The sequence below is a fragment of the Primulina huaijiensis genome, chromosome 14 (genome assembly GCF_012295235.1).
Source record: "Primulina huaijiensis isolate GDHJ02 chromosome 14, ASM1229523v2, whole genome shotgun sequence".
NCBI lineage: Eukaryota > Viridiplantae > Streptophyta > Magnoliopsida > Lamiales > Gesneriaceae > Primulina > Primulina huaijiensis.
The window spans coordinates 4,289,069-4,301,179 of record NC_133319.1 but is presented as its reverse complement, the minus strand read 5'-3'; the positions used below and the strand labels follow the sequence as shown (position 1 = coordinate 4,301,179).

The 12,111-nt window shown below is 37.2% G+C and overlaps 2 protein-coding genes across 2 annotated transcripts; one reads left to right on the top strand and one right to left on the bottom strand.

Annotated features, from left to right (window-relative positions):
- Positions 1-6,899: 6,899 nt before the first annotated feature.
- Positions 6,900-7,965, top strand: LOC140957101 (4,5-DOPA dioxygenase extradiol-like). Its single transcript, XM_073414224.1, has one exon. The coding sequence runs from the start codon at positions 6,954-6,956 to the stop codon at positions 7,869-7,871; it is 918 nt and encodes a 305-aa protein (XP_073270325.1). The 5' UTR covers positions 6,900-6,953; the 3' UTR covers positions 7,872-7,965.
- Positions 7,966-9,274: 1,309 nt separating this feature from the next.
- LOC140957102 (protein disulfide-isomerase 5-1-like) lies at positions 9,275-11,976 on the bottom strand. Its single transcript, XM_073414225.1, has 4 exons — positions 11,725-11,976; positions 11,184-11,242; positions 10,903-11,078; positions 9,275-9,632 (listed from the first exon to the last, which is right to left on the bottom strand). Exons 1-4 carry the CDS (start codon positions 11,848-11,850, stop codon positions 9,538-9,540), a joined length of 456 nt encoding a protein of 151 aa, XP_073270326.1. The 5' UTR covers positions 11,851-11,976; the 3' UTR covers positions 9,275-9,537.
- Positions 11,977-12,111: the final 135 nt, after the last annotated feature.

The following is a 12,111-nucleotide window of genomic DNA, read 5'->3' as shown; positions in this document are numbered from 1 at the left end:
TGATGGAAAGTGGAATGAGATGAATGACAACGCTGTTGCAAATTTACACTTGGCTATAGCAGACAAAGTATTGTCAAGTATCTCTGAGATAAAAACAGCAAAAGTTATCTGGGATACTCTGACAAAGATGTACGAGGTCAAGTCGCTACACAACATAATTTTCCTAAAGAGAAGGCTTTATACTCTTCGGATGGCGGAATCTTCATCGATGACCGACCATATCAACACACTAAATACTCTATTTGCCCAACTCACTTCCATGGGGCATAAAATAGGAGAAAATGAACGTGCGGCGCTTCTACTTCAAAGTCTACCAGATTCATATGATCAATTTATCATCAACATTACCAACAATATTCTTATGGGCTTTCTAATATTCGACGATGTCTTAACTGCGGTTCTCGGAGAAGAAAGTCGACGCAAGAACAAGGAAGATAGGTTGGTAACCTCGAAGCAGGTAGAGGCTTTACCGATGATAAGAGGAAGATTTATGGAACGTGACTCCAGTGGGAGCCAAAGACAAGGTAGATCAAACTCGAGAAGTAAGAAGAAAAATATTTACTGCTTTAAATGTGGGGTAAATGGCACTTCAAGAAAGAGTGTACGAGTATCGAGAAGAGTTCTCAAGGAAATGTGGCCAGTACTTCAGGCAGTGATGAAATATTATTCAGCGAAACGACAACAGTTGCAGAAGACAGACACAAATTTTGTGACACATGGACTATGGATTCAGAATCGACGTGGCACATGACGTCTCGGAGAGAATGGTTTGACCATTATGAACCACTCTCAGGAGGATCTGTATTCATGGGAAATGATCATGTCTTGGAAATCGCTTGGCTCGGTACTATCAAAATTAAAATGTTTGATGGCACCATTCGCACCATACAGGAGGTACGATATGTGAAAGGACTGACGAAAAATCTTTTGTCTTTGGGGCAATTGGATGACATCGGGTGCAAAACTCGTATCGAGAATGAGATCATGAAAATTTTGAAGGGTGCGCTTGTGGTTATGAAGGCGGAGAAGATTGCTGCAAATTTGTATGTACTTTTGGGAGAAACACAAAGAGGCAGAACTAGCTGTTGCATCAATTGGTTCAGGAGAAGAGTTAACAGTGTTATGGCATAGAAAGCTCGGGCATATGTCAGAACGGGGGTTGAAAATTCTCTCAGAACGGAAGTTGTTGTCGGGACTTACAAAAGTGTCACTACCTTTTTGTGAGCATTGTGTTACCAGTAAACAACACAGATTAAAGTTTGACACTTCTACTGCCAGGAGCAAAAGCATATTGGAGATGATTCATTTGGATGTTTGGCAAGCACCGGTTGTATCCCTAGGAGGAGCGAGATATTTTGTATCGTTCATTGATGATTTCTCTAGGAGATGTTGGGTGTTTACAATCAAGAAGAAATCAGATGTTTTCCAGATCTTCAAATATTTCAAAGCGCGGGTTGAACTTGATTCTGAGAAGAAAATCAAGTGTCTGAGGACTGACAATGGAGGAGAATATACCAGTGACGAATTTGATGCATATTGTCAACATGAATGCATTAAAAGACAGTTTACGACGGCTTACACACCTCAATAGAATGGAGTGGCAGAGCGGATGAACAGAACCTTGTTGGACAGAACAAGAACTATGTTGAGGACTGCAGATCTAGAAAAGTCATTTTGGACAGAAACAGTCAAAACCGCTTGTTATATTATCATTCGTTCTCCTTCAGTGGCGATTGATCTGAAGACTCCGATGGAGATGTGGACTGGGAAGTCGATAGATTATTCTCATTTGCATACATTTGGAAGTCTTGTGTACGTTTTGTACAATGAGCAAGAAAGATCGAAGTTGGATTCGAAATCCAGAAAATGTATCTTCTTGGGTTATGTTGATGGAGTAAAGGGGTTTCGCTTGTGGGATCCTACTGTGCACAATCTTGTCATCAGCAGGGATGTTATCTTCGAGGAAGATAAAGTAGAGGGAGACAAAGGCACACATAATTCAGAAACTACTATTTTTCAGGTGGGAAATAAGACGGACGAAGGTCAAGTTTCTTGTGAAGTAGTACCAGAGCACGAAGAACAAGAACATGTTGAGTCTGAGGTTTCCAATGTGAGGCAGTCAACTCGATACAGAAGACCACCAGGTTGGCTTTCAGATTATGTCACTGAAAGCAATATTGCATATTTTCTATTATCAGAGGATGGTGAGCCATCGAGTTTCCACGAGGCTATTCAAAGCTCGGATGTATCCTTGTGGATGATAGCAATGTAAGAAGAGTTGGAGGCATTAGACATGAATAAAACTTGGGATCTTGTTACACTACCACGAGGAAGGAAAGCCATTGGTAACAGATGAGTCTATAAGATCAAGCGTGATGGCAATAACCAAGTGGAGCGGTATCGTGCTAGATTGGCGGTAAAAGGATATGCTCAGAAAGAAGACATTGACTTCAATGAGATATTTTCTCCTGTGGTTCGGCTTACAACAGTCAGAGTAGTGTTGACATTGTGTGCGGTGTTTGACCTACATCTAGAACAGCTAGATGTGAAAACAACATTTCTTCATGGAGATCTTGAAGAAGAAATTTATATGCTCCAGCCAGAAGGTTTTGCGAAGAAAGGCAAAGAGAACTTGGTTTGCAGGTTGAACAAATCTCTGTACGGTCTCAAACAGGAGCCGAGGTGTTGTACAAGAGATTTGATTCCTATATTATGAGCCTTGGATACAACAGACTGAGTGCAGATCTTTGTACGTATTTCAGGAGGTCTGGTGATGATTATATCATTTTGCTGTTGTATGTGGACGACATGTTGGTAGCAGGCCCCAACAAAGATCATGTCCAAGAATTGAAGAAACAGTTGGCTAAGGAATTTGATATGAAGGACTTGGGACCAGCAAACAAAATTCTAGGGATGCAAGTTGACCGAGATAGAAGTAACAGAAAGATTTGGCTTTCTCAGAAAAATTATTTGAAGAAAGTCTTGCAATGCTTCAACATGCAAGATAGTAAGCCAATTTCGACCCCTCTTCTTGTTAACTTAAAGTTATCCTCCGAGATGTGTCCTAGCAGTGAAGCAGAGAGGATGGAGATGTTTCGAGTACCATATGCATTAGCAGTGGGAAGTTTGATGTTCGCCATGATCTGTACAAGATCGGACATTGTTCAAGCAGTGGGAGCAGTTAGTCGGTATATGTGAATCCTGGACGAGAGCATTGGAGCACTGTTAAGAGGATCCTTAAATACATTAAGGGTACCTCGAATGCTGCATTATGTTATGGAGGATCGGATTTTACACTCAGGGGCTATGTCGATTCAGATTATGCAGGTGATCCTGATAAGAGGAAATCTACTACTGGTTATGTGTTTACACTTGCAGGGGGAGCAGTAAGCTGGGTTTCAAAACTGCAGACAGTTGTGTCGTTATCTACAACAGAGGCAGAATACATGGCAGCTACTCAAGCTTGCAAGGAGGCAATATGGATTAAAAGGTTATTGGAGGAGATCGTGCACAAACAAGAGAATGTTCCTTTGTTTTGTGACAGTCAGAGTGCCTTGCAAATCGCAAGAAATCCAGCCTTTCATTCCAGGACGAAACACATTGGAGTCCAATTTCACTTTGTGCGGGAAGTAGTAGAAGAAGGAAGCGTGGATATGCAGAAGATCCATACAAAGGATAACATAGCTGATTTTCTGAACAAGCTAGTGAACACTGATAAGTTTGAGTGGTGTAGATCCTCAAGTGGTCTAGCGACAACGTAAGCAGCAGGGAATGTCAAGAATGAAAGGATGGGTGGAGATGTGTTTGATTCTCAATCAAATCTCCAAGTGGGAGAAATGTCGGCAAAAGAATGAATGCATTTAATGCATATGGTTGGCTTAATTTGAGAATTGAAAAAAATGTGGGCTGCCTTTGTTGAATGAAATGTTCGATGAAATTTATCAGACGCTTTTTTTAACGCGTATTCACACTGACAGAGGCTTTATAAATAGAGCTCCTCCCTTCATTCTGAAATCATTCTTTCTTCGAGTTTTCTCTCATCTAATAGCATTTAAGTGCTTAGTTTTATAATATTTGTGAGGTGTTTTGTTCTCCTGTATTAAGAGAGTGTGTGTTCTCTTTGAAAACACAGTGAGTGAGTTGTACACCACAAAATATTATAATGGAAATTCTTTTCATCTTGCCCGTGGTTTTTACCCTAATGATTTTTAGGGGTTTTTCACGTAAATCTCGGTGTCCAGTTTATTCTTTATTTTTGGGTTTTATTATCTCAAATTACCACAAGTGAGACCAACAACCTACCCACATTACCCGATGGCAACCATCAATTCCTGGAGTAATAAAAGTTAATGTGGATGCATCAATTATTACAACTATGGATCGTTTTGGAGTGATAATTGTGAGCAGAGATAGTAGTGACCAAGTAATATATTGTCCCGTGACCAAGTAATCTACCAATTTCATCCTTGTTCAATGGACATTCCAGTGACTGATCACATCCGCAGACTTTGTTCAAATTTGGAGCTCTCTTCTTTCAATCATTTTCAATGAAGTGGCGGCACACGAATTAGCTCGTAGAAGTTTTTATTCCCATCGAAACTTTGTATTTTTGTACGAGATGTCTTTGTATCTCAAAGCTTATGTAAACAGAAACTCGTTGATTGCTTAAATGATAATGTTTTATTTTAAAAAAATATTCTTCATCTTCATTAATATATAGTAAATAATTTTGAGTTTGTCTCAAGTTAACATCAACACCACTTCTACGAGCACCACCACATGTTGAAGAAGATTTTATCGAAAAATATAGTAAATAATTTTGAGTTTGTCTCTTGTGAGATGATCTCACGAATCTTTATCTGTGAGACAGGTTAACCATATCCATATTCACAATAAAAAGTAATACTCTTAGGTACTGTTTGGTTCATAGTATGAGATATATAGTATGAGGATAAATAATATTTTGTAATAATAAAATAAATAAAAAATGATAGTTAATATATTGTTTGATTTAATTGATTTGATTGATTAAATTTAAGATAATATGATATTACCATTTTGTCCTTGTTGAAAATATTAATAGAATATTAATAATATTATTTATTAATGGTAATATCGTAATTTTATATTATTGATTTGATTGATGTGAGATAAATTATTACGAATTTGATTGATGTGAAATAAATAATTAATAATTTGATTGATCGAGATAAATAATACTTGTACAAAACAAGTGATATGATATGACTATTTATATTAGTACTTAGAAGTATTTGAACCAAACGGTACCTTAGTATAAAAAATAATATTTTTTCATAGATGACCCAAATAAGAGATCCATCTCACAAAATACGACCTGTGAGACCGTCTCACACAAGTTTTTATCAATAATTTTTAGTATACAAAGGAAATAAATTATACTGTGGAAAAAGGATAAATAAATTTGGAAACACAATTTAATTGAATAATTGAAGTAAACTATAAAATTGCAAGAATTGTTACAACTTAGAATTTAGAAATAAGAGATATATCAAATCAACATCTATTTATAATATAAAAAATTAAACTAATATGCAATTAAAATAAATTACATATGACCCCAAAACAGGGGCCACTCGGCAATTTTATTAATCGGATTTGGCGAAAGAGCAATTGGACTCTCCAACGCCTCCTTGTTACAGGCTTTGGGCACAACGAACTAGGGTGTCGATCGGGTCGTGTTTTAGGTCAACCTGCGATTTTTTTTTCAACCAGAAAACTCTCAACTCGATCACGAATCCATCTAACCCGACTCAACCCGTCTAACCCGAATTTTATTTATTTATTTTATTTTTTAAAAAAAATTAATGAAAAAAATCGAAAAATAAAAAATAATAATAATATTTTAATTTAAACACATAATAACAAAATTTCTGATTTAAATTTGAAAGTTTAATTGTAGAAAATTAAAAGTATATTTACTAAATCAAATAAACAATTGATAAAAAAATAAAAAATATACAAAATAAATATTAAATGATGAAAAGTTATCATATAAATATACAATAAATTTTGTTCAAACATACAATATATAAAAATATAGGTATTATTTAAAAAAAAAAAAGTTTGCGGGTCAACCTGCGACCCAACACGAAACTCATCTAACTTGGCACTAACCCAAGTCCACCGACCCGAACCCGAAAAAACCCAACCCGAACTTGATTTTTTTCGTGTTGGATCGTGTCGGATTGACGGGTCGTGTTGCATTTTGCCACCCCTACAACGAACGCATGGGGTAACTGTTGTTGGCCCATATATTTTAAATTTTTAAAAATTGAATTTGTTCCCGTTCTTATTTCGGACCGATTTCACATACATCGTGGAACCGGTCTGAAATCAAAACCAGAACCGGTTGACTCTAGTTTATTTTAAGAACTATAAAGTGGTTTTGGTTCCGGATCTTAATAACCGATTTGAATTTTTAAAAACAATTTCCAAAGCGGTTTTTAACGAGACGGTTTCGATTAGGAGTTGAACTGCCCGTTAAACATTCTTTAAGCATTGATGAAACCAAAAATTTGAAATAATGAATGAATAGCGGCCGGTGATCTAATTCTATAATTAATAGGTCTTTTAAGACACCGTATCACATTTTTATATCAACGAGACGCGTTGATCTGATCAATATATATAATTAAAAACAATATTTTGATATAAAAAATAATAATTTTTTTTGAATTGAATCGAGTTGGAGATCAATTTTATAAATGTTTTTGTGCACTCTAATGCTGTGTTCTTCTCGAAGTTTCGTGTTGATTGCGTCATTGCGATGAATAGTTAGTCCAAAAATTGCGCAATGGCAAACGTAGATAGAAAACGTTTTAAAATTTGAAAAAATAACACGGTAAGAGAAAAGGGCAGGTAAGACGTGAAGAGAAGTCAACATCAGAGGTGGGGAACATCGCTCCCACGGAATGAACGCAAAATCTCTCTTCTATATATACGCAATAGGGTGTTTGTGTTTCTGCCTTGTATTTACTGTGAAAGTTGCTAATATAATTGAATCGAGGGAGTTCTTGAAGAAGGAGAAGATGACGATGGAGACTTTTTACATCTCCCATGGCTCGCCAACGCTTTCAATCGACGATTCCCTCCCGGCGCGTGGATTCCTCAAATCATTCCAGAAGAAGGTGTTTCCGGTGAAACCCAAAGCGATTTTGATAATATCCGGCCACTGGGAGACGGCCGATCCAGCGGTCAACGCCGTGGAAGGCCCCAGTGAAACCATATACGACTTCTACAACTTCCCGAAGAAAATGTACCAGCTCAAGTACCCGGCTCCCGGCGCTCCGAAATTGGCGAGCAGGGTGAAGGAGTTGTTGTCGGCATCGGGATTCAAGCGCGTGCACGTGGACAAGAAACGGGGGCTGGATCACGGCGCATGGGTGCCGCTGATGCTGATGTACCCGGAGGCGGACATCCCCGTGTGCCAGCTCTCCGTGCAGACGGAGAAGGACGCGTCCCACCATTTTAATATGGGGAAGGCTTTGGCCCCGCTGAAAGACGAAGGTGTATTAATAATCGGGTCAGGCGCCGCCACCCATAATTTGCGGGCTATGAACGGCCAGGCAGGAAATTCGGTGACACCGTGGGCTTACGAGTTCGATAATTGGATCAAGGAAGCTCTTTACGAAGGGAGGTACGAAGACGTGAATGATTATGAAGCCAAGGCGCCGTATGCCAAGGTAGCGCATCCGTGGCCGGACCATTTTTATCCGCTGCACGTGGCGATGGGTGCGGCGGGAGAGAATACGAGAGGTGAGCTTATTCACACCAGCTGGAGCGCTGGCACACTTTCTTATTCATCCTACAAGTTCACTGAAAAATCTTGAAATAGCTGATAGTTCGAATACTTTTGCTGGTTGTGATATTCGAAAGAAATGTAGCGGTGTCTCCCTGTTTGATTTATTCTGTAATTCGTTTGTCGATTTAGTGAACCAAATAATTCCTCAAAACGTTATCGCGATGCAGAATCAAGAGTTTTTCTTTGACATAACTGGAAATTTGTTTCTGTAGTCCATGGTTAGCTTGATGTTAAAAAATTATGAAACATTTGAATTTGTTTGGTCATGCAAGAGCCCGACACTCGTGCAATCTTTCTTTCTATTCCCCACGAATCTCATGTCCTTCTACATCAGAAGGATTTGTGCCTTCCCGTCAATTCATTGTAGGAAAATATAGAGGAATTATGATCTTATGATCCATGAGGAGCCGTTCACGCCATTTCAACTTGCAAAAAAGCACTTCGTTCATGAATAAACAACGGAATCACAGGCTATTCGCCTTTGTACCTTTACCTGGTTCTTGAGAAAGTGCTTTAAGCACAATATAGAGAAAACAAGAATCATAGTGTGTCTCTGGATCATCTAGAAAGACAAACTATTGCGGAAAGGAGTCTTAAAGCAAAGGTGTAGCAATCCTTTATGCTTTACATTTGCATGGTGTATGAGGCTATCAGACCTGGTTGAAAAAACGAAGCTAAATTTCTCAAGGTTTACTGCAGTATCATAGTCGCTCGAGGCCTCAACATGAATTCTTTCACGCGGGTGGTTAACAGGACGGAGCCAGAAAATCCAATTTAGGGGACGGAAATAAATATTCTAAATAATTCATACTAAAAGAACACAAATATAGATATAATAATTGACAATGCATGCACAAAATAAAGTCATCAATGCGTGTTCAATTGCTCGTGTACCTTCAAAAGTATGATAATTATTAGATTCTCCTAAATAAACGAGTGATCTTTCCTTTCAAAATAACGTCAGCAAAAGCAAAATAACACAAACGCTACCCTTAAACTAGAAATCCAAAGATACTCTCGGCATATACGAATACAGACTCTGCCAAATTTTGGTTCAAGAGTTGCATTAAATGTCAGGGCGAAAAGGAGAAGTGGCTACATGCAATAATCAAAAGCGCTAACGTGCAACTGCAAACCTTAAAAAAGGGCAGAAAATAACAACCTGTGAGTGAGAATATCAAATTAACACTAAGGAGATGAAGAATCTCGAAATCAAAAGATAGTCATGAAATGAGTTTATCAGGAATAAAACTTTGGTCACGGAACAAGAAACTCTCCTGAACAAGAAAATTCGTTCCATTTTAACATCTTTCAACAAGCTGTGTCATGCATCTCAAAGCTAGCAAAGAACATTGCGCTTGTATATCTGCTAGGATCCTCAAAATGCCATCCCTTATCAAGCTATCTATCTTCGATTGTCAAAGGTGTCTATATCCAGGAAAACATCCAATCTGCATCTAAATGTGATAAATTTGTCGAGCACAACCCAATTGTCACTGCTTTTACATATAAGTAGTTCATATCTTCACAAATTTGGGACACCGAAAGGCAATAGTTCACAACTATGAGGGAAATCTCAATAAACGCGATATAAATAAAATAATCTACACTGGCATGCTAGAAAACTCATGCATCCACTTGCTTGAAGAGGGTAAGAGAAAACGAAAGGTCAAAACCAACTTCACCGAGAAAGTTTACAACTCAACATCATTGTTGAGTTGAGCTTTTGTAGCTGCCTTCTCTGTTTCTTCCAGCGCAAATGTTTTAAGTGATTCCACATTCCTTGCTCCTGAAACTCTCAGTTTTTTATCAAACAGTTAGTATTAGTAAATCTGAAATTCTTCAGCTCCAGCAACAAGCTTTATACATTTTGCGGTTTTTTATGAAGGGAAGATGCATCACAAATTCGCTATAAAAAGAACGACAAGAAGGTAACGATGGGCGAATCTCTAGATAAACGCACGAGGACTTTTGATCTTGAGAATTATAAGCTACTTTCGTAATCATTTTTACACATGCTTTATTCCCAAACTATGTAGCACGGACACTCCTAATTTTTTTTAAAAGTATCGGACACGTATACGACACGCGGATACGCGTATCGGATACGATAAAATCGATGTCGTTGACTTTTTGCATGTTTGACCAGTCGGATACGCCATTGACACGGCTAGAATACGCTATTGACACGGCGGGGACACGTTTTTGGATACGTTGTCTTTTCTTTTTAAATCACTGCTCTGAAGTTGTACATTGTACATATTTACATAAATGTATATATATTTCTACAATATATTTATATAAATGTGTCTCTACAATTTTTAATACTAAATTTATATATGTACAATATATATATATATAATTGTCGTATTCTAGTCGTATCGTGTCTTATATTTTCAAAATTTTCCGTATCGTCGTATCCATATCGTATTTGATACGATACCCGTACCCTATCCATGCAACATAGTTCCAAAACAACTTTATATGAAAAATCGTTTCAAAAATAAAAAAAGGATGTTCAAAGCTGGGAAGAAAACTTTGGTAGTTATGGTATCAATTCTCGAAGATGATTTTATTGAACTATTCAAGAAATCTGAAACATTTTTATCTCACTGATGCACGGTAAATCACTCCAACAATTTGTATGATTTATTTTCAGAAACCAAGAACTTTTATTTACATGGTCGTTACTAGCTCATTGCAAGATAGTTGGGCAGGCTAATGGGCCCTAGGCCTGACAAATGGAGCAACTCAGATACCTTGATGGTATGGGAGAGTAAGAGTATACTATTCAATTAGGTATTTGCTTATGTTTAATCTAACGGTTTGCCCATCAAAGAATATAATTCCGAGCCATTACGCGAAGGGGCATGCCTCTCAAACTTTAAATAATCTTGTAGTTGATGATAAAGCTCGCGCGAAGGAAGTAATTAAAATAATAAACATCAAACAAAAAGTAACTAAAAAGCTCGCGCGAAGGAAGTAATTAAAATAATAAACATCAAACAAAAAGTAACTAAAAACTCAAACCGTGAATATAAAATCAAAAAAATCATTACCTTGATATTTCACAACTGCTTCTCCATTATAAAATAACTTGAAAGTAGGATATGAATGAATATCTACTTTAGAGCACACTGATTTATTTGTTCCACAATCAACTTCACCAATCTCAATCTCATCCGCACCTTCCATCTCCTTTCCCAATTCCTCCCACAGTGTCCCCAAGTTTTTACTGGAGACAAATTAAACCAGAGTTTAGCCAATACCAACTGGTATTCGAGTTTTTACATGCAGACTGATCCTAAAGTTGAAAATAGCATTCATAATTGAAACTTACCAGTGCTTGCACCAAGGAACACAAAACTTTACAAACCATGCCGTGTCTTTCTCCTGAACCTAAATTATACATAAAAGGACTTCAAAACAAAAAAATAATTGAAGCATGGATACAAAAAATATCCAGTACAGAAATAATCTTCATTTTACATAAAACATTCTCAACTCTTATTTTTCCATACCTCCCTTTTATCTGTGCTATTCACTATGCATTGAAGGAGTGAAAAATCCAACAAAAAGATATTTTCGGAATAAAAGGTAAAGCAAACTAAAAATCGGTTTCACATAAAACAATAAATTCAACACAAGAAGGGCATCGAGCAGATCATATAAAGCCCACACGCTTCTGATATAACCGCACCACCAGGGCCAATATTTTAATTGTGGTGACCAGACAAATCCAACAAAATTCCAAGGAATGTCACGTTAAACAATTATTCACATATTGGTACAGATCTCTATGCGATGATTTCCAAGTACCAAAGCCAAAAGTTACGATCTTGTATAGAAAATCAGAAATAGAAACATAAAAATTTTCTTACCTTGTCATTAAAAGTCTCGGTTGTTAGGGCAATAACTTCAGCTCTCGCAGAATCATGTTTCGAGCACAAGAAGAACAAGAAGTATAGCAACAAAATTTGAAGAATACTCAAACGGTGTCGTATCATCGCTTACAACGGCGAGGAATTGACCGGCGTACGGCGATCGTCGATTACCAGTGAGAGCGTTTGTGAATCCCAAATCAGATGTAAATGACCATTTTGGCCTTGTTTTGCAAATTACCCCTGAAATGTCAATTTACAAAAACCACCCTAAAATAGAATTAAGAAAATAAGTTTATAAGAGAAATATTATTAGTCTAAGTTTTAAAAAATTAATTTGAATTTTGAAATCTAAAACTTATTTAAACCATTATATATGCCCATATC

Bases quoted from the DNA above. Each gene is read 5' to 3' on its own strand.
- LOC140957102 (XM_073414225.1), bottom strand. From the start codon at position 11,850: ATGATACGACACCGTTTGAGTATTCTTCAAATTTTGTTGCTATACTTC. The intron at 11,243-11,724 runs GTAAGAAAATTT...TGTATAATTTAG, and splicing joins CCGAGACTTTTAATGACAAG to GTTCAGGAGAAAGACACGGC. The intron at 11,079-11,183 runs GTAAGTTTCAAT...ATTTGTCTCCAG, and splicing joins GTTCCTTGGTGCAAGCACTG to TAAAAACTTGGGGACACTGT.
- LOC140957101 (XM_073414224.1), top strand. From the start codon at position 6,954: ATGAACGCAAAATCTCTCTTCTATATATACGCAATAGGGTGTTTGTGT.